The 26,875-nt window shown below is 42.7% G+C and overlaps 1 protein-coding gene across 1 annotated transcript in view; it reads right to left on the bottom strand.

Annotated features, from left to right (window-relative positions):
• Positions 1-26,282, bottom strand: part of LOC141919144 (ubiquitin carboxyl-terminal hydrolase 7) — a 74,011-nt gene extending 47,729 nt beyond the window's left edge. The window contains exon 1 of the mRNA XM_074814169.1: positions 25,590-26,282. Within this exon, the coding sequence (XP_074670270.1) occupies positions 25,590-25,665 (76 nt within the window). The 5' untranslated portion in view covers positions 25,666-26,282. The remainder of the gene's footprint in view (positions 1-25,589) is intronic.
• Between the last annotated feature and the right edge of the window lie 593 nt (positions 26,283-26,875).

A 26,875-nucleotide genomic window follows, 5' to 3' on the forward strand; every position in this document is an offset into this window, starting at 1 on the left:
GTGCAAAGAGGACACTGATGAGAGTCATTCAGAAAACCTTCAGAAAGCCAGAATATTACTTCTTGAAAGCAAACAGGAAACTCAGAATAATGTGAAGAATAACACCTGCCTTTAACTGGAAAAAACAATGTGAACAGGTTACTTCACAACACTCTGCAGCAAAGACTCCCAGACCATGCCTGTGAGTGGTCTGCAGGTAGTCTATTGAACGAGGGGAAATGGTTTTTTATGTCACTACACTGACAGCTCACTACCGGCTCCAGCGACTTGCTTCTCCAAAAGTCTGGAAACCACTGCTACAAAAGCCAGATTAATAGGGATTACTCCCAGGAGGCAGGGTTTAAAAAAACACTAAAACCAAAACAACTACACACACACCAAAATTAACCAAACAAGTTCCCAACTCTATGACCTGAATGAAATTAACTTACAATAGTCAATCTTTAAACAACTAGAAGCGTTCAAAGCAAAAATTTCCCCTCACTCTGGAAGAACTCAGCCTTTCAGAAGTAAGTAAGAGAAACTACTTGGCCTCTAATCCCTACCTGCAGTTAGAATACAAACACCACTTACTGCACAGAGGGACTCAGGAGAAAAGGAATTAAATGAAAAGTGTTCTACACCGTTTCATTTTTTTCAAGACAGTCCTAGGTTGCTGTAATGAAAATCTGAAGAGGTACCAACCAATTTCTGTAGTGTGGCTGCCTTTCAAAGGGAATCCAAAAATAAAGCAATCCACCTAAAACATTCTTAAAGGATGAAACAGTAACAGAGACTATTCTGGCCAACAGAATGGGAGGAAGGGGAAGTACATAAATCCCCAAGATCCTACAGACTGATGTCAAGGTGTAGATAACTGCTGCCACAGACGTTTCCATGAGTTGCAAAAATCACGTAATTTGCCTTTACAGCTAAAAGTTAATTCTCACATTAGCAAAATGGTGGGTAATTTGCTTTTCTTTCATTTATTATTTTTCTTCCTCCATGGTTCATTACTTCATCATTACTTGATCCAACGTCAGAAGGTGTACCTAGCAATATAAACCTCTAAACAAGAAAGCTATGAAGGACAATGACTAAGTCTTAAGGGGAAAAGGCTTCTAGAGAAGTACCGGGAGGCAAGAGGCAAGCTTACAGATTAAGGGAGAAAAGTGTTATGAGCACAGGAAGAGCGATGACTTGTAGTTAGGGAGACAAGACCTTCAATGCTGTCAAAATTTGCCTTAGCAAATTTGGAAAGAAAGCAAGAAAGTAGAAAGGACATTTATTTACTAAAGAGCAAGTAGCCAATGCTAGATCTTAAAAAAATAGGAACAATATTACACAGAAGTCTCTTGCCCTCTAATTGTCATCCGAAACAAATATTTATTGCACTATTGACTGTGAATTGCAAATCCCCCACAGAAGGAGATGATGCTACACAAGACAGTAAATGAAAAAGAAAACATTACTGGGATGGTACAGCTTCCTGGAAGCAGACTCATCATCTCTGCCATGCCTACAAAATATTTAGCCATGACTAGACAGTAACGCTGCAGCCACCACTTATTACACTGATCAATCATTATATTGCTGTTGCCTTGTATTCCTATCATTATGTCTGCCTGTCCAAAGAGAACAGTTTGACAAAACATAGGATGGCAAGACTGGTTTTAAATTGCACCAGTGTGCCTAACAAATTAAAAAAGAGAGAGATCATTATTAATAGGTTACATGACTATTCTATTCTCAGGTAAAACAAAGAAGTTATTACCCTAAGAAGCTCCTGAACACTAAACAACATGCATGACAGATACCAGTCTGTAAGGTAAATAGTATCTGAAACTTCATCCTACTGAAGAAGTTATCTTATTTGAAAATAAAAGGGAGATACAATGTAACTTTGTGGATAGAAAAATAGCTGAGAACAAATAGCCTACACAGAACCGGCTCTATATGCAACTTGCTGCAGCAACTCAATTACCTGCTCATCTTTGAGGGGAGCAGCAGGCTGATGGCACTTTACAAAACGAAGTTTTAAGTCTTAAAAATGTGATTAAGTTCTTATAGACATGTATAAAACATTTAGGGTATTATCAATGCAATTACTCCGTAGTCCAAAAGCTGCCATTTAAGAAGTCACCCCCAAAAATTTACTAAAACAGGGACTAAATTACTGCCTGCTTTCAGCAGTTTAACTCATTGCTTTATGAATAATTCAGTGTTAAATGAAAGACTGCATGAACCAGAGTTCAGTTTGGACACTAACAACACGCCTATAATTACCCAACATATTTACAACTTCATACTCTTGCTGAAGGAGTTTGTATAGACAGCCTTCTCATCTTAAGTAATTTTTCATATACTTTTTAAGCTCCATGTTTAATAACTTGGCATAGACAGCAGCACCAGCAGGAGTTTTTCTTCAGTACAATGATGTTATTTCTCAGAAAGACACCAATCTGCCTGTCTCACTGACCTGGCTTTACCCATTCTACAGTGCCACAACCCTCTGGCAGTCATCAGGGCAAGAGAAGGCCTTGCTGAAAAATCTTTCATAGTTCCTTCTCCTAGTCTGATGAGCTTTGTTAGCTTGGGTCACACTTCTGGAAAACTATCAGATCAGGAAGAAAGGAAGGAAGACTGCTTCTGGGTCCCATGTAATACCCCAAATGCAGTAACTAGAACAGTTGACAAGACAAATTATTGTCTTCCACAATAAGTAAAGGCTGAAACATCAGAAGTGTCATGACCTATTATGGCAGTAACTACTGGACTTGCACTACCTTCTCTTTGCTGTATCTAGAGCAGCAAGGCTATAGAAGCAACTACCCTAACTCGTCACGTCTTGTCTCTGCACATTCCAGAGATGGTAGTATGATTACATCTTTGCTGAAGACAAGGCACTCAGTTCCAACCTACTGAACACACCCTAAACAATGTGTTTTCCCAGTATCACACCCCTCTTTATGTTTTACTGCTTTACTGACTTATCTCTTGCAACAACAAACGCTAAGCTCTCCGGCAATCATCACTAGAAAGGCTGAAAAACTACTCGAAAAATGAACTTCTGACATGGGGAAGGAAAAGGATACACTCTCAACTGGAGCCTTGGCAGTTCAAGCATTGCAGAGCATTTATGTTTATACACGACACTATATTCAGTATGCTACAGCTCTGTGATTACATTCTTTCTGTTTTAAGAAAGACAATTAAATAGCAGTTAAGATGAGTTTATTTGGATAATACTATGAGCACATTATGGGGTTGGTGATTATGCTTCCATTAGCACCTCCCTCTTTTCTTGTCAAAGTATAGAAAAGCATACACCTTCACCACCTGGACCAGCACAATCTTTATTAGTCAGTCAACTACATGCATTTTCAGAACTCACTTCCGTATCATTTTGGATGAGTACAGTCCACAGTTTCAGAAAGTTTTGGGGTATATCTACTGAAGTAAATACTACGACTGAATGCTTGCTAAATATTTAAGCAGCAAAAAGGTTTTAACGTTTAACAGTAATATAAAATACTGCCTTACATGGATTAGTATGATTACACATACCACTTGCCCAAACTAGCTCTGGAGGTAGACTGATTCTGTGTAGTTACTTTGTTACAAAGTCAAAATTATTTCAGATTCTGAAATTTTGTTTGAGAAAGGATTCATACTCACAGGAAATGCTAACTGCACTGCTCCTGAACTCAGACTTGAAGTATGCTGAGCTTTGCTCACACCAGCATTAGCATGGAAAGGTACCATGAATACATTAAATCCTCTTTTTTTCATAATACTGACATGATTTTTTAAACTGTTGAAACACTGCTGATCTGTCCATGTTATTACACACAAAAAGAATTTCCGAGCAAAGAACAACAAATGGATAATAATATGGATTTTGCACTGCAATTAATTTTACAGTTACTAGGAGGAAAAAAAAAAGTAACTTTTAGCCTCATACCTTAATTTCCTTTAAACAAGACAGATCACTCCGAGCTAGAGAAACTGTGCAAGGTGTGTATCAGAGACCTCATACCTAGGATCTAACACCTTCTGCATTTCTTCCTGCTATCTTCAGTAATGCTTTTAAAGGTCTTCCTTTATCACCGGAGATTTGCTAACACTGATCTTGTTTTACCTCTCCCTTCTTATGCTTTCTGCTCTGTAGAGAAATGGATAGATATGTAAAGTAGGTTCACAGGAATCTTAGTGGTTACAGGTAGCTAGTAGTTCTGAGACTAGGCTTTTGTGAGAAGAGGGAAAGGTAAACCAATCCAATTCAGGAGAACAACTAAAAACTTACACAATTGTGAACAACAAAGCAAGCAGAGTTAATGGTATTTCCTTCTCATTTGACAACACAAAGAAGCTTAAATCCAGGCTTCTTTGCTGAATAATAAAGGAGTCTAAATCAAATACGCTCACAAGAAATTATTCCTTTTAGGCTAACTATGCAACTACTAAGCCTGTTTTAAAAGTGGCTGTTATAGCAAAGCAGCATGAAATCACAAGCCAAATCATCTACAGATTTGAGCTGGTAGTCCTATGGCAAATCTAGAAAAACACAACAATGTCCTTGGGTACACACAGTGGTGATCTATGCCATGCCACGTGATGCATGCACTGCTCAGTTGGGATGCACAACTGGAAGATCCTGGGACCACCTAAGCACAGTATCTGACTATATTATTCTTGAAGTGGTGCTTCTATAAAGAAGAACTACTATGCGCTCTAATTAGCACAGTGCACTGAATACTACAACAATCTGAACTATAATATGGAGATACTGTTTATAAGGGAGAACTGTAAATATAGCCTGCTGACTGTGCTGGTTTGACTTCTTCATATAACACATTAACAGGTAAAGAATGAGGACAAGAGAAAACAGACCAGATATATTCACTTCAGAGAAAAGATGACTAAGGGGATACAAGATACGCCAGACAAAGATCCTGAATAGCACAAAGGGGGGAAAAAAACAACCAAAGAAAACCTACCAGAGAACAATTATTCTCTACTACTTACAATACAAAGAGTTTTACATTAAATTACCAAAATGTGAGCTTAAAAGAAACAAAATGATTTTTCATGTCGCACGTGAAACTTCTGAAAGCTATGAAACGTTTTGTCAGAAAATGCGGTGGAGGCCAAGACACCTTCCCAGCTCCCTCCGGCTCAAAGGCGGTGGCACTACTGCAAAACAGGAGGGCCACAGCGCACAGTACACAGGTTCACACCAGCCAACAAAGGAAGCCATGGCAGGCTGACGGGAACAGGAACGGGGAGGGACACTGCTGTAGGGCACCCTCCCAGGGCCCCATCTCCCAGCTCTGGGATTGCCTGATCTATGGATGGTGTCTCTGCATTTCAAAACGTCCTGTGAGTATGTGCCCCCACTTTTCAAACCAGGACATGTTACTATTATTTACATCATCCCAGCAAAGAATGCCACAGTTTAACTACGTTACACAAAATAACTTTTTTCTTTTTATTTTCAACCTGTCCTCTGATGTTCCATTCCACGTTCTCCCGGTTTTACACTGCTTCTGTTTCACCTTCTCCCGTCACTTGTGCTTTCCAGACTTCTGGCACATCTTTTCCTTGGTTATCCACCACACTAGGGGCAGACAGGCACTTCCTAGTCTACTTAGTCATTACTGCTACAGCAGCCATTTCATACCTTTTATGATTTTTATTTTCCTCCCTCGTTGTAACTTCTTTACTTCTCTTATACCTTTGTAAGATGGAGGAGGAAAGCAAGGCTGTTAACCAGGCTGCATTCAGCGTTCAAGATGCAGAAGCACCGTGAACCTACACAAAGCACATATTATTCCCCATTCACTTCTGAAGGCAAAGCAATGAATGGAAGAAGATTCCATGAGGAGCGGTGAAAAGGCATGGAGGCAGCCTGGCCAGGCTCAGACACCCTCGGGGTGAGCACCGCGGGGAAGGGAACTTGCCATACCTCCCCTGCCCTAACATTTAACATCAGCGTCTGCTACTGATAGACCTCAAGACACCAGGTTAAACAATTTTTCCTCAATCCAGGGTGGCTAACCTTATGCAAATATGGAAGGTTTCCATAAGAAGCTTTTGAACATTCATACTGAAAAACCTGTTACCAGCCTAAAGTTTAAGAAAAAATAAAGTCCAAGATTCCTGACACAGTTTTTCATGGTCTGTAAACTTTACTGTAGAAAAAAAAATGCCCATCACAGATGCGTTTAGCACTTTGCATTCAAAACAAGAGCACAGCCGAGTCATGCTTCTCTTCCACTTCAAGAAAAACAATCCCAGTTGCGGAGAAGCATCCAGGTGGTGCAGGACAGGGAGCAGGATCAGCCCCAGGCTCCCCACCCAACCTGCACCCACAGGTGATGGCTTCGCCTCCCAGCCCAGCGTCGGTGCTTCTGACAGCTTCCTCCTCATTCCAGCCGGCCACAGGAATAAAGCACAGAGCTGAACCAACGAGTGTGGGGCTGCCCAGTGCTGATAAATCGTAACCTCATGTCAGGGTTGCTTTTACAAGCCTAGATTAACTGTGGGGAAAACGACAACAACAATTAAACCATTCAAGGTTTGTTAGGGGTTTGGGTTTTTTTAAGTCCTTTATGCAAACTGATACACATGCACACGTGCACGTCCTGGTAACAGAGGAACATTTAGTGTTTCCTCCCAGTGATACAAGAAGCACTGCTGGCAAAATCATTATTTTCTATTGAAATTCAGTTTTCACTATGTTTATTAACACATATGTTTCAAGCAAAATGGTAAACTATGATTTTAAGAGATGCCTACTAAAAAAGAATCTACGCTTTGTGTTAATTTTACCATTTGTTTTCACTGTAATTAACAAGAAGTAATTATGCTCTCATCTAAAATTAGCAACTGTGGAATGAGCAAAACAAAAGACATTCCGTTTTCAAATGGGATGTTTTACAATGAGCTGGACAAGAAGTGTCTTTTTTGTTCTCAAAGACACAGATTTCAGGGCGTTCTATTCTCCACCAGTTTCCCAAATTCCTGAAAGACACGGTTTCCAGGAGTTTTTGAGGTTGTTACTTAATAAGCTCAATTTTCCAACCTTGTCTGTTAGCATTGTTCCATGTTCTACAAAAACTTCACTGAGCCAAAGAGGACAAGCAGAGGAGTGCCTAGCTGGGACAGTGACCTGGTGATGTCCCTGACCAGGCAACAGGTTCAGGGCTGGTGTCCCCGGGAGCAAGGGCTGTGGGGTGGTTTACCCTAGCCCACTCCCATTTGTCACAGAAATCCCCTTCTCTGTATCAGAAGTGTCCCTGTTTTGAACAGAGTCTCTACAAATATTTTGGGGTCTGGATACCCCTGAGAAACCACAGCCATTAAATTTCTGGCCAGCCTTAATTTACTGAATCATCTGCCAGGTGGCTGCTCTGCCTTCTCCTATTTGGTAGCATAAACACTGGCACAATCATTAAAATAACTTAAAAAGCCTTAACAGAGGACTGAACCAAGAGTCTTCCTCAGCCTTTACAACAGAAACTTTAGGTCCCAAAGCAGTTTAGGCTTTCTTCAACATTCACATCTAAATAAGATTTAACCTTTATTTTCCCTTTATATTCTGACAGCAGTCTTTCTACCCCCAAGTGTTAATGCAGGGAAATAACTATTTAGGCTCTGGGAAAGAGCTGATTATGGCTGTAAAATGTTCTGAAGATCAGTTTCTCTTTACTGCTTTGAAGATGTAAGTTACTGTACTGAAAACATCCAAATGTTAGGAGATGCCAAAATTAGCACTAAACTGTATTAATTATTTAATACCGTCTACATGAAGAACAACTTTCTTCAAACAAATAGCACAGCTGAAAAACTGTTTTATATAGAAAACATAAGGAATCTTGGGTGTTAGTTTCCATTATTTACCAAAGAATTCTTAAAAGAATGCAGAACAGGAATTTTATAATCCTCAATTAAGCACTCCACTGACAGTTTTATCACTTTTTTGTCATCAGTTTTAAGTCACTTTTTTTTTTTTAAAATTAAACAAAAGAAAACTTTTAAGAAATGACAAAAAAAGCTTTTAACTATTCAGTGTTAAATCGCCAAGCAGTTGTCCTGATGGCAAAAAGGCTGCCATGGGACCATGTAGCCAAGCCTGCATATTAGCTAAGCAAACCCAATCAGAAATGAAGTTATGCTTTGTATTCTAGAGAAAACAATATACATACTAAAAAAAGGCACAACCATACACATATTTTGAGGCTAGCTTTCTTTTTCAAGTCCTAACACAAATGCACTGAAATCAATGAGGCAAAGAAACTACTGTGTATTCCTCCACACCCACATTAGCTGAGAACAGCTCAATTCCAAAATCAAACTACTTGGAATACAAACAAGAATTAAAAAAACTATCTACTGATAAACACTGGAACACCTGTACAGCAGCAATCATTTTTAAAACTATTCTTTATCACAGACAGAGCTTCTTGAACCACATACATCATACAGTAACATTTGCAGCTGCAAACTTCAAAACTATGTGGTTTATGCAAATCATGCAAACAACTATTTTAGAAGAAGAAATTTGAGAGACACATTCAAGAAATGAGACCTTGAATCTATGTCATTTAGATTTCATCTTGCAGTGCAACCAAGTGGATGAAGGGTGGAGGGATGATGCTTTGGATGGAGTTTATTTTCTATGCTGGGGCTCTTGCATTTTTCAGAGCTCTCACTAATGCCCTGATGTGTCACCACCCCAAATAACCACCCAAATAAGTTTTTCCCTGAAAAGGGAGACAAAACAAGTTGGTCAAAATTCTTCTCCTTTTTCTCTGGAAAGCCAGTTACCTCATATGTGGCAGCAGTTATAACTAGAACACATTTTTGAGCAAAAATACATTCTGAAGAGGAAGTTGTACTTCACTGCTCACATGTTTGTTGTGTATTTGCGTTCTTATTTATTACATATTACATTTTAATTTTTGTTTCATGAGCCAAATCATCAGACAGTATTTCAATAGCTTTTTGGTCAACTATTCTTAGAGCATAAAGACAACAAAACAGACTTGAAAATGTGTTTTAGAACAGCTGACTACTGCATGTCATCCAGTGAATTACATCTTTCTTATGCTCTGCAAAACACCCTAATTCCACAAATACACTCCCAATCTCAATACTCTATTCTTTCTGGCAAATCTTCCCAACTACTTCTATTTTTGCTCCATTGCTAGCGCCACTCATCTGAAGCAAATTTTGAGGACTTCCAAAATTAATTACTGCCTTCCTGCTTTGCCTCTGGCTAGAAGCTGGTATAAACATCACCACCGAATTAAGCTGTATCTCAAATTCCCTATTTTATTGATGATGAATGATTCTTCCTTTGTCTCAGGAAAACCATAAGTCCCTTAAGTTTTCTCCCCACCCTTTATTTTTCTCTCTAATAATGTAGCATTTGTGGCCTGTGTCATCATCAGCCACTACAGCTGGGACAAACACCCTTACTACTCACACTCCTTTTGCTCTAGCTAGTCCATTTACATTTCCTGCTATAACTTGTATTCCACAAATGCTGTCAGTGTTTTGACTATACCCCTGGAGCATGCAAAAGCAGATTTTTTTGTCAGTCTTTCCCACTACTGGTTCCTCATCTCATTTCCTCTCTTTTTCCTGGACTACTTTTCCATTACTTTAAAACTGCTAACAGTTTTCCTTGGAGGGGGGTGAGCATGGGACAGTGCATGGCAGTGGATCACAGGGGAGGAGAGAGAAATAAATCCAAACATAGAGGTACACCACAAGCTGTCTAGTATGTAATTCCTGGCGCTTCCTCAGCTCCAGACCTTTTTCACAACAGCAAAAAAATCCCATCAATTAAGAATCCATAAGGATGTTTCTCCTTTCAGAAGCAGAGAGGACACAATTTGAGACATCTTGCTTAAGAAATACATATGAAAAAAACATCTGCAAGTACTGTGCATTATTTGAAGGTTTCTCATCTAAAAGTCAATATTTTTAATACCTCAAACTGACAGAATTGAAGCAGAAAGCTCCAATTTAAATGTCGTTACAGTCAAGTCTGACCCAAACCTGAAACGAGCTCCAGATGTTACTGGTCAATGTCAGAATAAGACCAGGATTTAAGAATTACTACAGTAATAATTTAACTGCAACTGTTATCCACGCAGGAATACCCTTCCCTTTCTAAAAGGGGAAACCTTCTTTTCATTAAAAAAGGAAGAGATGTGCCATGCAATGCCTTTGCAATAAAGAATAAGAAAGGATATAAAAGACAACAGAAACAAAGACAAAATAGACTGGGACTGAAAAGAGAATGGTTATTTTGCTGGAGGTTATCAGGGAGGAGAAGCTGCACTCTGGGACACAGCACACAGACCAGCAAAAGAACCAAACCAGACCTTTGATACAATATTCAGTTATTTCACCTACAAAAACCAGGTGCTTAAAAGTAAGCGGCAATGTGTTGTGTTTATCAGGGTGGTAACACAACACTGGCATACTTTTAACAGCTAAGCTACACAAAAGGAAATTTATCTGTGCACATGTAACAGGAGAGTCTTCACCTGTTTAAGCTTGTTCACAAACCCCATCAGACACAATACACTGTCTAGATTTTTACCCAGCAGATATACTTCCCCCCCCCATTACATCCTTTGACCATAAAAGTGTTCAAATAAAAAAATAAACATACACATGCTTTGATTTGCCCTAATTCATATGGTCAAATTCTGGTATTTTAAAGACCCTGCGGATGCTTTACTACTGATGCATTTTCAGCACACTTAAGATCAAAGAAACTCCACAAAACCAGAGAGAGACAGACACAGACAAGGATAGGTTGAGTTGATAAGAGACTTCACTAAACATCCAGATGATAATCTGTGAGATGCTAGAAATTTCTGTGATTTTTATTAGAGAATTTCTATCAAGCTGTAGGATCTCAAGGAAAGGCCCCGGGACCTAACCCATGCACAGCTGGATGGCAGGAGAGAGGAAGTCCATCATAAGGACCAGTGTGCACACACAGGAGAAATATCACACCCACACCTGTTGGGTTGCACAATCCAAGACCAAAAGAGTGTTCCTTCATCATACAAACCACTGCAAATGCCATCCTCTCTTCTTGGTTCAAAGTGTTGACACAGAATAAATGACCCCAGAACAAAGAGAAACACCTTTCTATATATCTTACAGGCACCTGGTTTTAGCTTTTACTATTGCTTCTGCCATCATACCTGCCTAATAGATGCAGGGGGAAATATTTTCATTATTTTCTGCTAATGCTATTAGCAACCAACTTCATGAATTTCACAAGCAAACAGGTTATAAATGTAAGAATTTCAATGCCAACAGTGCTTATTCCCTACCACTTAATATAATCCAGCATTCTTGAAGTCCAAGCACACTTTAAACCCCTGCAACCTTCCTTCTCAGGCACAGCAGTTCTGAACTCACCCTGCTGAGCTGTACAAGGAATATCCACTTGAATGTTGAGCTCCAACTACTAGGGAAAAAGAAAGGTTAATCCAGATCCACCACTAAATGCACACCCATCCATTTGCACCCACGCAAACTAAAACTCAAGACACTGGTGTGGTGTCCAAAGCACTCCGGCAGTTATGGCATCCCTTTGCAGTTTAAGTTAAAAACCTGCATTAAGTGACAAACTCCTGTTAAATGACAGCATTGTCTGTGCTGCATTACTTTCATGTTACAGCTACTGTTCTAGGGATAGTTTTATACCTTATTTTCCCACTTAATTTTTTTAATGTACAAATATTGAATATTTTTTAGAGGAACAGCATTTTGAGCATAAAAAAGCCTGCTGGACATGCACAGCTTCCATGTGATTGCTGTTATCAATTTTAATAAGTATACAAATAGGCAAAACATTGGATCAAACAGGATACAACTTTATTCAGTTCTGTAAGCAAGGAATAGAATCAGAAACAACAGTATTGGTATTATTTACAGTAATTAGTGTTAATTTACTATTACTAATACTATTACTGCAATAGTCCATTTACATGAATACTTTACGGGGGATCAAAGAAATGACCCCTACACTTTAATTTATATATACTAGTTTGTGTACTTGGTTCAGCCAGATCTCAGACCGAGATCTATCTAGCAGCAAACCAAGTGCCAGCAATACAGTTTCTCAACATCCAACAATCAGAATCTCTGCTTATGCAGGTTCATAACCTTTGTGATGCTTTAAGGTGGAAACAGAAAAGAAAAACAGCAGACAAAAACCATGAGTTCTAGGTCATTAAGGATTTTCGAGACTAGGTTGCATTTCTGAGTTTTGTTTAGAAATAGAGAGGATCAGCGGAAACCACAACACGTACACAATGTACATAGAAGTGCTGTTACTGCCAGTGGTGTACTGCTACCTGCACTGGTGCTTTTTAAACTTCTTACAATGGTAATACATTTCCGTACAGCAACAACTTAACTCTAATCCTTGTATTTGATTATCATTGCTTGAAAAACATATCTGAAAGAACTGGTAGAGCTCTGTGGAAAGGATAAGGTATTTCTCACCACTACAAGTGGCATAGCTACAGCAATTTGTATGTTCTCCTAAATCTTACAACACAGCAAGTGGTTAAACAACAATTTCTCCACAGATCCAGGAGGCAGCTGCATACATTCAACCACGACACATGACTTATAGTTACAGATCTCAGTGAGTGAATTTACGCAGGAGAGAAACATGGTAGGGTGAGAAAAACGCTCCAGCTCCCAGAAAATTCATGCTCATCTCAATATAATCAAGTATACAGCTATCTTTTGAATATAAGCTGAACTTTTGAAGTAGACATATACCACTAGAAATTATCCACCTGAGCACTGGCACCACTCCTTGACTGGCAGGCAGTTAACATACCATCATCTCAGTGGCAGCAGGGGAAAAGCAGCGCATACCCCTCCAAGCCTCTCTTCTGCTCAGGTCCAAAGAGCATCTAGACGAGGCTGCAACCAAGAGCAAGGCTCAGATGTCCAATTCTCCAGGTGCTCTTCTGAACTGGACCAGTAAGTAGGTAGGGCAGAATTATCTTTTTGGAAGTTGTGAGACCTATTTTCAAAGCTTGTTCTCCCCTTCCCCTACCTCCGGTGCACCCCCACCTAGGAAACACAGGGGCATAAAGGGCTTCCACCATCCCTGCAATAAGTCACCCACCTGGGACACTGCTCCCAAGGGAAGAGTGCTGCCAGTAACAGGTCGGTGGCCAGATTAACTGGCCTGGCACACCATGTGGCTACAGGGGTGCGATGCATCCCCATGGATGAAGCAAGTTACCATATTAAAAACACCTGCCCAAATTTCTGAGCACAATGTAGAAACCAAAAGTGCAACACTACCACCAAGAACGGCTTTACAATGCCAGGAGTTCAACTAGCTTTTCATAGTACACAATTGTCCATATTTAGGGTAGAAATGACCCATAAATTACTGAACAATTCAACTTACTTAAAAAAATTCTTACTTCGGAAAACACAAATATCTCTCTATTCACAAAGTTGTATCCTGACAAAATTTCAAGTACTTTTACTGTACACCTATCCTTTGATTTAATAAAGCATGCATCTGAGGTGGTTAATGTGCATTTCAAGGTATATTAAAAATGAGACATTAAAAATTAACATTAGCCCAGTTAATCTCTGCCAATATTTTCCTCCAGCTACACTAACTAGACGCTGTCTACCATTAAGCAAGTCAGTACTAAGCCAGTTTCATATTCTTAGGTCTAACCTGTGAACATGATGCTAATAGCAACAGGTATACTTTAAACTGAATTTAAAATGACGGAAATTTCACACATCTTCTCCTGTAAACTTTTCAGATTAGGAAGCAGGTTAAGTCTGAAATGTCTTTTAACAGACCTGCTAAAAACTTGTATGATCCAATCATATTTCAGAAACCAGTGGCTCCTGTTTAAATTAGGACCATGACACTGGCCAGAGAGCTTGGCTGACAGAACAGCTGCAGTAAGCACCAACTCCAGGTCTGACTGTGACCTGGAACTTTTTATCACTGTGCTGAAAATATCAGAAGCTAGCTTAGACAGGAGGTTAAAATCCCCACAAATACATTTAGATTACGATTTGAGGTAACCGTTTGAGATTTTAATAGGTACTTAAATCAGAAAATAGTAACCTACTTAGTATAGGCGAGAAAGCTCAAGAACCTTCAGATGTATCTTCAAGATGCAAGAGACTATTTTTAGCTACAAGGAATACCCTTGTGCAAAAAAAAAAAAAAAAAAAAAAAAAGAAAAAAGGTAACAGAAGCGACATTCAGAAGCAGACCTGCAATGGGAACAATTTCATCCCCAGAAGTGGTTTGGACCTGAACAACTTTCAATTTTTATAATGGTAAAACCATGTGTCTGCATTAAGAGCCCTGTAAGCTTGGATTTGATACTTACCGTTGGAACTTTGCTACAGCCCTGTCCCCTAAAGCATTTCTTGACGGATACTGGTCCAGGCATCAAATAAAAGGTCTTGGAAAAGTTTAAAAAAAAAGTTACAGGAGTTATTAATGACTTAAAAGTTTTCTCTTCCTCCTGCCTCCTCAGCCAAGCTGACCCACTTCTTTGTGGGGCTGAACAATAAAGCAGACCAGTGAATTGAGCTAGGTTAAAAATAAACCCAAAATAAGGAAGTTATTTTAAATTCAGATCTCTTCATTCATCTCATTTACCATGTGCTCCCACACAGTTGTGTCAGTACAAGTGAGGAGGCAAAAGGAAGGCGCAGAGGTCAGAAAAAACCTGTTCTAGAAGATACTTCTTCTCTGTACAGTATTAAACTAGACACAAACTCTTCTCCCTGGCTCCCAGCAGCATATAAGAGTCATCTGATATAATGAAGTCTGGTGCCCAGGCTGAAATCCAGGACCTTCACTGCAGCTTGTGCTCAATTTTGGGTTAGACTCCTCTTTCTTGCAGGCACTATTCTCAGCTGGACTGCTGCACAGCACAGCCACCTGACAGTGTGCCAGTTAAGAGACACTCCTTGGATGTGGGAGATCTTTGATACCTCTGACTCCAGAGAGGTCTAGCATGCACACCTGCTAATTGCCAGTGGGCTTCCTCTATACTACTTTAAGCAAAAGCTAGGTAACAATAATAATATTATTGAATAAAATGGGCCTTGAAGATGAGCTCTGTGTTGAACTCAGTGCTACTAGTATAACTTTACTAGCAAAAGCATGGGTTTACACATTTGGAAACATAAGGCATTAGGAAGGCTCCCACGGCTCATGTTCAGACCTTGACTGTGCTGTACTTCAAGCAACCAAGCACTTTTCTTGAATTTTACTTCAGTTTTGTTCTTCAAAGGTGCCACAAAGTATCCAAATTTTGATTCATCTTGATTATTAGTTTGCAATATGGATTTATACAAATGCTTCTGGGGCACGCATAATTTCTAAGACAACCAATAGATAAACATAATGAAGAGAACCACTTGAGGCACGGTCTCTCACTGCATTAATGTTAACACCTCTCATTCAGTGAAGGCTGCTGAAAGGTCTTAAAGAATTAGTTAGAATGTTTTCTTAATCCAGCAAGAGACGTCACTGACCAATAAAGCTGAAGTGTTTTTATCCCAAGTTTAAAAGTCTGAAGACAGATGCTGGGGTTCCAACACACATATTTCCTCAGTGTCAGTGCCAATGCACCCCGTCCCCAGGCTCATCCACACCTCTACACCCCTCTCTTTGCCAGAGCCAGCTCAGCTCTTGGTTCAGCTGCAGGGACTGAAGAACCTGGGGATTTCACTACATCTCTCCAGCAAAGCAGAGGGGACAGAACAAAGTCACAGCGGAACGGGGCTGCTTGTGAACAGACAACTGACACGAGTGAAACGAGATTGTTTTTGTGCAACTTTCTGATTATTTTTCCTATTAATCTGTGCCATTATCACGATCAAGAGAGGGCTTCTCCAGCAAAGCTCCACTGGTAAGCAAAGGAGCTGCACAGCTTTCCCTCTTTCAGAGGGAGAAGAATCCTTTCCAATAAGGATTCTACCCCTCCCACACCAACCCTCTCCTACTTTGGACAATACACTTCAGGGCACAGGTTCTAAGCCAAAGTATGAGCTCGATGAACAAAACTTGCTAAAAAAGCAAGACAAATCTGCTGAGAACAAGAAAATATCTTAGAATCAGTATGGAACTGAAGCAATACATCTGAAGAAACAAACTACTATCAAATCCTGTGATTAAAATTTTAGAATAAACTACTTTAAAAAAATCATTAGTAAGTTTCAATTTCTGGCAGATTTTGGTTTGATTTCACTGCTGCTTACTTTTTAATACCTCAACTGTAAGGACACTTTTAAGAAGGAAAAAACAAAAAAAGAAAAAACCCAAAACTTACACTTACTACCTTTGTGGCATGACAGAAATATTGCAAAGCGTTATACTAGTTTTTAAGGGGACTGGTTTTTTTGGTGCAGAGCTGAAGTCCAAGAAGTATCTGAAACAATCAGACTGAAACAGAGGAGATAAAAACCACACAGGAAGAATGAGAAGAGGGAAAGGAAAGCAGAAGAAAATTGTGAAACACCATTACTGTAATTGCAAGGAGGGTTTACATGTGGCTTGTGACCCACTGTTTAATTCATATAATTTACAGACACGTTTGAGTTATTGCTGTGTTCAAACTTCTAATAGTATCCACTGGTCTCCAGAAATTCAGTCAACCCCTTGATATTATTAAGCAACTAACACTTAACCAGGTGAAAAATTATTTAGAAGAGATCATTTCCTTGCTACTCCCAACGAAGAAGGAAATCTATCTATCCCTAGCTTGATTTAATGATTAAGCAGATTTCCTTTTAAAAAAAAGTTCATCTCACATTGTCTTAGGACCTGAAGTCTGTAAAGCCATGCAACAGCATCCAAGTATCTAGTCAGCTCTAACATCTGTAACAGAAGCAAACCATTGACCTAAATGAATAGTTAACACATGCTGTGAAGGCAAACATGTCTAAAAATTGTTACCTGATTATGGCTACCACAAACATTCTGATGATACATAACCCAGACGTATTTCACAACTACTGAACAGCAACAGCAAGGTCAGCTGCATCAGGAGAGCTGCCTGGCGTTACAAGCAGGAAGGGAGAATGTAAGTTCTTCCCCACCTCCAAATTAAATGATCTCTGTTCTTGAAAAAAAACAAAGATGATGCAGAAACCAAGCCCCGTACTAGGATCACCAACCCCACCTTGACTGCCCAAAACAAAATGTATTTTTAGATGGGGGGAAGGAAAAAAGAAAACACTGATCGCTCCCCAAACACTTTCTAATCTCATTGTTCTTTTCCAGCAATCACAGACTATCAAGACAAAAACACACAACAGGTTACTGTCCAAAAACTCTATAAAGTTAAATAAGTGCCATTCAACACAGACACTCCTCTAGTCATAGAGGGGCTGAGGCAGCCTAGTAGGACCAGGTCAGTAACGGTCCCTATCACAGCTGACGGATAAAATGGTGATGCATGAAAATACAGATCCCAGATGCAGGGTGGCCAATCTTTCTGGCCTTAAGACCTGCAAACCATAATATTCATATCACTACAAGCCACAACCTGTCCATGCAGGGCGGATTCCTCCTTGGCTGGGGGGTCAGATTTTTTCCCCAGCCTGCAGAGCATCCCCAAGCCACTGCTAGGTCCCGAGAGACCACAGACATGGGCAACCGCACACAAGATGCTCAAGAGTGCAGACAGACCACTGCATGGCCTAGACTTGAAACTAGTCCACAATTTATCCAGTGCTTTCATGGCTTAGAAGCAAGTTTTAAACCAAAAATTTCTTATCTAGTCACTGAATAATGTGCTGATCTTACACCGGGAAGTCTGTTTCTCTTAAAAATATAATTTCCCCTCTCTTAAATAATGCTTATATATATCAACTCCTTTATTAACTTATTTACTACAGATGTAAAGTCTGTACATTTTTAATTCACAAATTAGCCATTTTATGAAACAAATTTACACCACTAATCCCTGATCTATTTAACAGTAAAAAATATGAACCCACTAAGATGGATTTGGAATTTAAAACCTTTGCCAAGTTTTAACAGGCGTTTGCACCCTCATACTTTTATCAAAATCTCCATCAAAGTTCTGCCAAACAATATCAGTGATGTTAGAAAATAACTCGCTGAAGCATATGGGAAGGAAAATCTCTGTTGTGGAAACACACAACCATTCATTTTTTTAAACACAGCTCCACAGAAATTCATCCACTTGTTGTATTAGTATAACATCACATTTAGAGCCCTAAGCAAAGTTTTCCTTAGATCTTTACAAAAACACACATGCGCAGCTGGAGATGCCGTATTTTAAGAACATCGTTACAGCTGCACCTTGTGAAATCACCAGATGACCAAGCTTAGAGCTACGGTGAACATTAATGATACTCCTACACATCCTTTCCTATTTACACTAGAGAAAAAGGGAAATTATGAAAAATGACCTTCAGAGATTTCTGCATTTAAAGCAAGTTCTACTGGAGTGCATTCAATCCCTTAACACACAAAATATAAGGCTCCAAGTTCTGTTTTTCAGCACTTTCATGATGTTTCATATCAAAGAGTTGTGACTGTATTTTAAAAAAACCTCATCACCTCTCCTAGGCTGCAAAACACTGCAGTACTGCTAAAAAATTTAAAAAATCTGTTTTGAACTTTCTTCTTATAGGACATTCCAGCTCACTAACCACATCATCTTCCTCTGGCTTGCAATATGCTTTGGAGTGCAAGTCAAGGTGCTGGTTTCAATGCAGAAAATCCCAAGATATTCAGGACACCTGGAAGACTGTCTATCTCGCATACCAACATATTTGCAAGAATAAGCTGAGGTACTAGTGTTTTCTCTTCCCCAATTCAAATAGGATGCTCCTGGCACATCTCCTCCGAGTGGCATCACTCTGGAGCTCGCTTACAGCTGCAGGCAGGTAGAACTTCAGGTTTCCAGACACTGAATGTCCTGTTCTCCTAAGATGTTTGGTGCTACAAAGCATGAGAGTTTTGTTTAAATCTTCACTATTAAATGGGTCCGGAATTACTTATTTTGCAATGTTTGAAACAACTGCCAAACAGCAATTAAAAACACAAACTGAGATGTGCTATACTGATTGCATCCCGGAATTTTAGTTTTATCAAAATTTACCATTTAGATTCAATCTCCGTATTTTTAAGAGATTTTGCTTAACAAATATGCACGTTGTTATGCTGAACAAACAAGCTGTGTTATTCTAGATGCACGTTAAGTCCAATATAAAACAGTCGTCAAATGTGTTTTTATATTCTGAAGAGAATTCCAAAGATTGCCAGGCACTACAGTAAAAGACTAACATGGTCTTCCCCAAACTGCAAATATTCAGCACAGTTTCAGTATTTTCAAAATCCATCTGCTAATTTCCAGAAAATTATTTCTAGTTGACAAAACCTCAGCCTTCTAGTGAAACTAGGCAACTACAAGTCAGAGTAAAACATTTCCAAGCTGACCATTCTTCATTTTGCTGGCAAGTCATTCAAACTCCATTCAATGTTTCTGAACTTACAGAGCTTGTTTTACTACAATCAGGAAATCAAACTGAAAAAAAAAAATTGTTTAGCAGAATTATTAAAATGTGTTAAGTCTAAGCCTGCAACAATATGCACAGATACATCATGCTACAGCCACTGCCACCAATTAGGTGCACTTTCACTGGTTTTGCTAGTGTATCAGATTAAAACACTAAAACCACCAGAGAAAAATACATTATATTAAATGACCAATAAAAAAAAGTTTCAAGACTGCATATTTAATAAACTGACAAATAAGATAGCTAGTCTCCAGCCCTATTCTACTTGCCAAGACACTTTATAATAACTGTTAATGCTGTTGCTGGTAATGTCAAACTAGAACACATCAGATATTATATATATATTAATATATATATGTATTTGAGGGGAAAAAGCACACTTGCTAGGGATTACTAATCCTTCACAATCAACATTCTACAGCCACCAGATGCAAAGTTAAAGCAATTGATCTGAGACACCTCAAAGCACATACTAAAGCAAACAATGCCCTATTTTAAAGTCATTATAATTTAAGAAAAATTGAATGCTTCACAAGCTCTAAACCAGTTCATTTTCACCCTTACCCCAAATATCGAATGATGTCATGCAAGATGTACTGGCTAAACTGGTTTAACTGCTACAGACTGGATGCACTGTTTAGATTTTCTTGTGATAAATTATTCTGCAGCAATGAAACCAATTCAGTTAGTCTCAACTATCTCCATTCGCTTTTTTAAAGTCTGGGCTTGTATTACTTTTACACAGACAACTTGCTGCTTTACCTAGTATAACTACCTAGTAATGACAGGGAGAGGATTTTACTTCTCTTCTGAATTCAGTCAATAGCACTGAACAACTGGAGTGGAGTAAGGAAGTCTGATATATATAGTTCATCCTGAATAGCACGCTATCTACACTTCCCTCTGAGTTTTACACACATTTTCCACTATTTCACTATTTCCACTTCTCTTTCAGAGAAAGTTTACTAACTCTGATGACCTATTGAGCAACCAGTTCATGAAGAATGCACAGAAGAAACTCTAGACATAGTTAGCACTCCTCAAAAGTCACCGATGCCGCTTTCTCAGTTGGCATGAAGCAGCTATCTGAGAACGACACAATGCGCATCTCTTCGCAAGGCTAAGCACACTGTTTCCAGAGGTACTAAATGTTATCATTACTGGAAAGAAGAGGAGGCCAGGCCTGGTTCTTTGCTCTAGGTATAACCTCAGAATTAACTTAATCTTGCTTGTTGTCTGCTGCATCAGTGTTTCTGTCTCCCCTCACTTGAACATCATCTATTTCACGGAAAAATGTCAAGGCTAGAGCCGGGAAGGGGCAGGAAGAACATATAAACAAGCAGATACCCACAGTCTTATGATGAATTTAGTCTGCATATTCTCCTCTCAAACATACAGCCTCACTTTATCACCACTTGGCTAGAAGCAATACAGAAGTGAGTGGAGGAGCTCAGAGAAAGAAAAGGATGCAGGCCTTCAGGAAAAAGGCATGGAAGCAGGCAAAAAAAGAAATTAACACCGAGTTATGTATGCAAATGATATTAAATTGCCAGGAATTGAGAATACTAATGAGGACAAAATATGGGAAGGAAGTAAGCATTCAGAAGACAGACAAAAAAATGTTCAGTACTTGAGACCAGTATTACACAGTGGGTCAGAAATCTAGTAAAATCTGTCAGTAGTGAGCAAAACAGGAATGAGCAGCAACACATTTAATTGTATGGAAACTGCAGAAAAGTGCAGTTTTAAACTTTTCACATACATACACATACACCTCAACACATTTTTTTTTTTTTCCTTATTCTTCATAAATATCTTGCATCATCCTGGAATTCAAATCTCAACTTTAAATTGCCCTGACTAGGGAAAAACTTAAAAGACAGCACTGCCTGAGAGGCTGCAGACCTGACACAAGGAGAACACAAGCGTGCAACCTGAACTACCAGTCACCATGTGTTCGCAGACTGTGACGTGGTCTTGATAAGCCTGTGCTGGCCACTTCGGAAAAGAAACTTCCATAATGCAAAACACATGTACATACATAACTAAGGGCAGAGGCTGGACCTACAAAAAAATCAGATTCAAACTATAAACAAGGGAAACTTACAGTTATTAAGCTACAAATTAGACTTTCCAATGAAAGAACTTTATGAAATATGTAAATTTGTATTAAGCCAAGTTCTTTGAAGTTCAGACACATTTTTGAAAAGATGTTACAGAAGAAGCATATATAAAGCATTGGGACTTGGATTCATTACACTTCATAGAGCAACTCTCTAGCAACTAAACAGCCATAATTCTTTGCATGATAAAGCAACCTACATACCCTCCTTACAGTACAGAAAAACTATTAATTTTTTCCACTAAGTTTATTTAGTATACAAATAAACTCTTCAGAATTTCTACAGGATAATTTACTAATCACCACCACAAACTGTTAATTTATCTAAAACACGGGGCACCAATGGCTTCTCTGCACGCTCCCACTCTGTTTCGGCCCAAAGGCAGCCACGGCAGCCAGAATCACACACTTTTATACAGCAATGGATGAAGGGTGCACATAAAATCCATAACTAGTGGCAGAATTTGGGCAGAAAACTGCCAGCATCCATGCCACCTCCAGCAGCCCTTCTTGTTCCTTCCCATCCCAATGGCAAACCTTCACCACATTCTGCAAGGTGAGCCAAATTGAAAACCTAAGCTACATTTTAAACCCCCACTTTTTGTTTTTAATTTCAATCACTTCGTAGTCACGGGGAGGTGCACTAGCCCACCCACTGGCAGGGCACACAAGATGAAAACAAGTGGCAGCAAACACTTCGTTTGTCCAACTGTACCCTCAGCCAGGGAAGCGGCTGCCTTCAGCCAACCTCTTCTGACAGTTCTCATAAATTTGATGTTTCTCTGTCCATGTATCGCCACTGCCAAGCCTCCATAAGACTAAAGCTGATTACAAACAACATCCACAGGTAACAGAAGACTAAATACACAAAGAGGCGATTTGTAACACCACAGCATTCTAGCTAAGTGTTGTAAGTAGGTGAGCCTGCATCACACCTGGTCCTGCTGAGCAGGTACCCACCCCTTATCAAGGCCGTCATTGCTTCATTCCTTCGTGATGCAGAGATTAATTTTTCTTTCTAAAGGGAATGTCTTCCTTCCTCCTGAAGTCCGATAGCCCTGTCTAGTACTACTTTCATTTACACGGAGTGTCCATAAGGTCATCAAGGAAGAGTAAATTAGTCATAAGAGAAAGGAAAGGGAGAAAAACAGGGCCATGAGGGCACACACTCAAAATACTGTATCTGATTTGATCCTAAAGAATTTAATTCCACGCTTTTATTGCTACGTCTGAAATGGTTATTTAACTCATCAAAAATTGTTCATCTAGTATAGCTGTACACAGAATAAGCAAACCTTCACATAATTCAAGATGTGCAATTTTCCACTGCGCATTCTTCACATACCTCCTAAATCTAACATGATCACTCACTGAAGAATGGCATCCGACACTGTTCTGTGCATGTTAAAATTAAGCTAACTACATGTTATTAAGCATTTTCCTCACTGCTTGAAAGCATCTCTCAAGAAAGCACAAACACCCATACATTAAGATGATGAACATTGTTTTACACACTAAATGCATATATACCCATCACGTCAACTTTTAATAAAAGTTAACAATAATCTGATCTCTGCAATTTTGTAAACTTAACACATTCCTCAAGAAAAATCAAGCATTGCAAAAAAACCTCTAAAGGCTAAACTTTCTTGGTTTTGTTTTTGCATAAGTGGACAGTTCTGTAAACTCTCGCAAATTAGAAAGTTCATAATATCACCCGGAATCAGCTGCGTGCGGCCTAATAGATCTCAAATAGATTTCTGAGATAATGCTGTATTCTCAGTGCTCTGATGTTGATACACACAGAGACTCTTTCCTCACCCCTCAAATGGAGGTGGCCACCAGCATAAGATTTCCACAAGGATCAAAGGGACTTCCCGCATGTATTTTGGACTCCTGTATCCCTGCTGACAGAGGGGATGCAATCCAGAGAAGTTCATGACACCTTCACACTGCATAAAAATGTTCAGCATTTCACAGTGTGCCCAGCATGGTAGAGCATCGAGCCCATAAAAATAAAAATTAAAACATTAAATACAGCCAATATTCTAAAGGACTTGAAAAGGATATTGGAAAAAAGCAGAATGCTGAAGGCTATCAAACAATCTGCTGGAAAATATAACCCAGAAGATGTTAATATTTGTATGCATACAAATATGAGGTATATTTTAAAATCACCTCCTTTTACATATTTGTCACACAGTATATAAACACCAGTTTGGAGATTTTTCTAAAACAAAACAAAAACCAGTCCCTCCGATAGTAAGTAAGTTTCAGCCATTATTTTATGAAACAGAGATTTGTGTTTAAGAAAGCAAGGCTTTATGTAATGACCTTCTAATCTTGAAAGGTAATCTCACAGTCACCGTGACAAACTTCCACTAAAACACCTTTGCTCCTCCTGATTTCTATGGCTATTATTTAGCAGAAAGGTACATTTGCTAAGTCAACTGTCGCGTTTTCAAGCAAAATATCTCGCGTTGGTGAATACTTATGTCACTGTTGATTAAAACGGTTGTAACAGAACTGGCATCTTCACAGCCAGGCATTCTAAACGATATTTAGGTAGTTGGTGGTTTTGACCTCCAAGTCAAATACCATCGGTACGAGCAGCACACTGAGGCTGTCCTTCCTTACGGAACAAAATCCCGTACATTTGCCCAAAATAATTTTACATCGTTGAATTCAGACAGAAGGTGCCGTTCAAAGGGGGGAGAGGGTGTGTAAAAATAACAACACAATGCAAAAAAAAAAAAAAAAATTGCTAAAGGCACCACTGGAGACCACACCGGACGGGAGCAGGGAACAAGCCTGAAAATGTAGTGCCTCCTTTATGAAACCAGCGCAACTGCATGACGGTGCAGGATCCGGGCCGAGGGCTGTGCAGGCGCTACACATGGCCAGCGCTGCCCGCCGACCCCGCACTAGGCCCGGCCGGCAGCGGTTTCTGTAAATAACCCTCAAAGGAGGGTTAATTAAAAATGGCGAGCAGCGTGGCTGCCTGCATACAATGAGCGGCCGGGCCGAGCCGCCGCGCCGCCCCGCACGGCCCCGGGCAGGGCAGGGCTGAGCCCACCGCCCACCCCGCCGGCGGGAGCGGGGGACGCCGGCGCTGGGCCGGGCCGGGCTAGGCCCCGCTGCCCACCGTTCGCCGCCCGGCAGCCCCGGGGGCCGAGCAGCCCTCGGGACAGCCGCGTCCCCTTCCCCCGCGGAAGGCAAAACCCTCTCCCCAAAATCACAACTACTTCGGGGCGGACTCCCGTCACACACCACCACCCCCCCCGCCACGGCCGGGCCCCCCCTCGGGGCGCGGCTGCGCGCCCCCACCACCCCCCCCCCGCCTCCCCGCTCACCTCCCGACGGCCGCCCCCGGCGGGAGGCTCCCGGTCCCCGCCAGGCCGAAGGTCCGGGCTCACGGCCGCACGCCTCGCCCCGGGGGAGCGGGTCTCCTTTTGTAGCAGCGCTTCCCCCGCACCCTCCCCCTCCCGCGATGCAAATTCCTGCAGAGCCCCCCCCGGGCCGCCTCCCCCGGCCCCGCACCGCTCCTCATCGCCGCAACTTTCCCCGGCGTCCCCCCGCTCCCGCCGAAGCACCATCGGGCAGAGCTCCCCGCGCCCCGGGAGGGAGGGGGGGGCCGGCTGCCAGGGCTGGTCGCGGCCGGGCATGGGACGGCGAACGGCGGCCGGCCCCGCTCGCCAGGGAGGAGAGGGCCGGGCGCGTGTTTACGGCGGAGGGAGGACGGGGGCTCCCCGCGGGGGACGCGGCGCCCGGGAAGCCCCGGGAGCCGGCAGCGAAGCATGGGGGCGAGGCGGGGGGGAGGAAACTCTCCTCAGAGTTGAGGGCGCGGGGCCCTGCCCGGCCCCGGCTTTACCTTCCATCTCCATGTCCTCGGGCTCGCTCAGCTGCTGCTCCCCGGGCTTCTGGTGCTGCTGCTGATGGTGGTTCATGTCGGGCTGGGGCTGGGGCTCGGCGGCGGCGGCCTGGGCCTTTCCCGCTGGGGGCTGCAGGCCTGTGTCGGGAGGGGAAGGGGCGGAGGAGCGGCGGGGCCTTGGCAGCGGCCGCGACTGGACACCCGCCTCGGGGGGCTGCGGCTGGGCTCCGGCGGGCAGGGAGCGGGCAGCCGGCGGAGGCAGCGAGACGCGCACGTATTTGCTCGCTATTCGCCCAATCTCGGCGGCGGCTCCCGGTCGGGGGAAAGGGGTGGGGAGGAGGGACCGGCCGGGGGTGGCGGCTTCCCCGGGGGCCGGAGGGGAGGGGACCGGGAGGAGGGGAGGGGGGGACGGGAGACCAGGAGTCAGGGCCCGGCGGCGGTGGCGCCCGGCGCTTCCCCCTCCCCCGGCGAGGTGTCCCCGGCGCTGCGAAGTCGGGGAGGCACCGCGGGGCCCCTCCTCTGCCCTCCCGCCCCCCCCAGCGCCCCGGCACAGCCGCTGGCCGACGCCCGGCTCGCTGCTCCCGGCCCGCGGGCCGCCCCCGTTGCCTGTGCCCCGGCGCGCTGGTGCCGCTCCGCCGCCGCCAGCGCTCTGTCTCAAAATGGCGGCTGCGGTAACGCCGTGAAATGTCACATCCGCATGAGGGGCAGCCCAGCGAGCCGGGGAGGGGGAGGCAGCGCCGCGGCCGCCCCGGGAACAGCAGCCGCGGCCGCCGCCGCCGCCACAGGAGGCCGGGGGGGCGGGGCCACAGGGGCCGGGCCCGGGCGCCGACGCGGCCTCCCCGCAGGCCGCCGCCACCTGCGCGCAGCTCGGGGAGCGCCGCCGTCGAGGGTCCCCGCGCGGTCGCCGTTGCCCGCCATTGCCCGCCGGCCCCTCCCGGCCGCCGCGGCGGAGACCCCGCTCCTGCCGCCGGCCCGGCCCGGCTCGGTTCTACCTGGCGGGGGCCCGGGCCCGCCCGCGCCTCTGCCGGGAGCCTCTCGCCGCGCAGCCCGGCCGCGGCCCCCCGCGCCCCGCCGCCACCGCGCGCCCTCTCGCGGCCGAGGGCGGCGCCCCCCGCGGCGGGGCCCGGCGAGGGGCTGTGGGCCGGCCCTGACCCCGGCCCCGCCGAGGCGCGGGGACCCGCTGGGCCCCGGCTGCGCCCCGGCGGCTCCCCGACGGCTCCCGTGCCCGCTACGGGCACGTTTCCCGCCGTGCACCCGGGCCCGCGTGTGCGTGGCTGGGTGCGGGG

This window comes from Strix aluco, unplaced genomic scaffold (assembly GCF_031877795.1).
Source record: "Strix aluco isolate bStrAlu1 unplaced genomic scaffold, bStrAlu1.hap1 H_1, whole genome shotgun sequence".
NCBI lineage: Eukaryota > Metazoa > Chordata > Aves > Strigiformes > Strigidae > Strix > Strix aluco.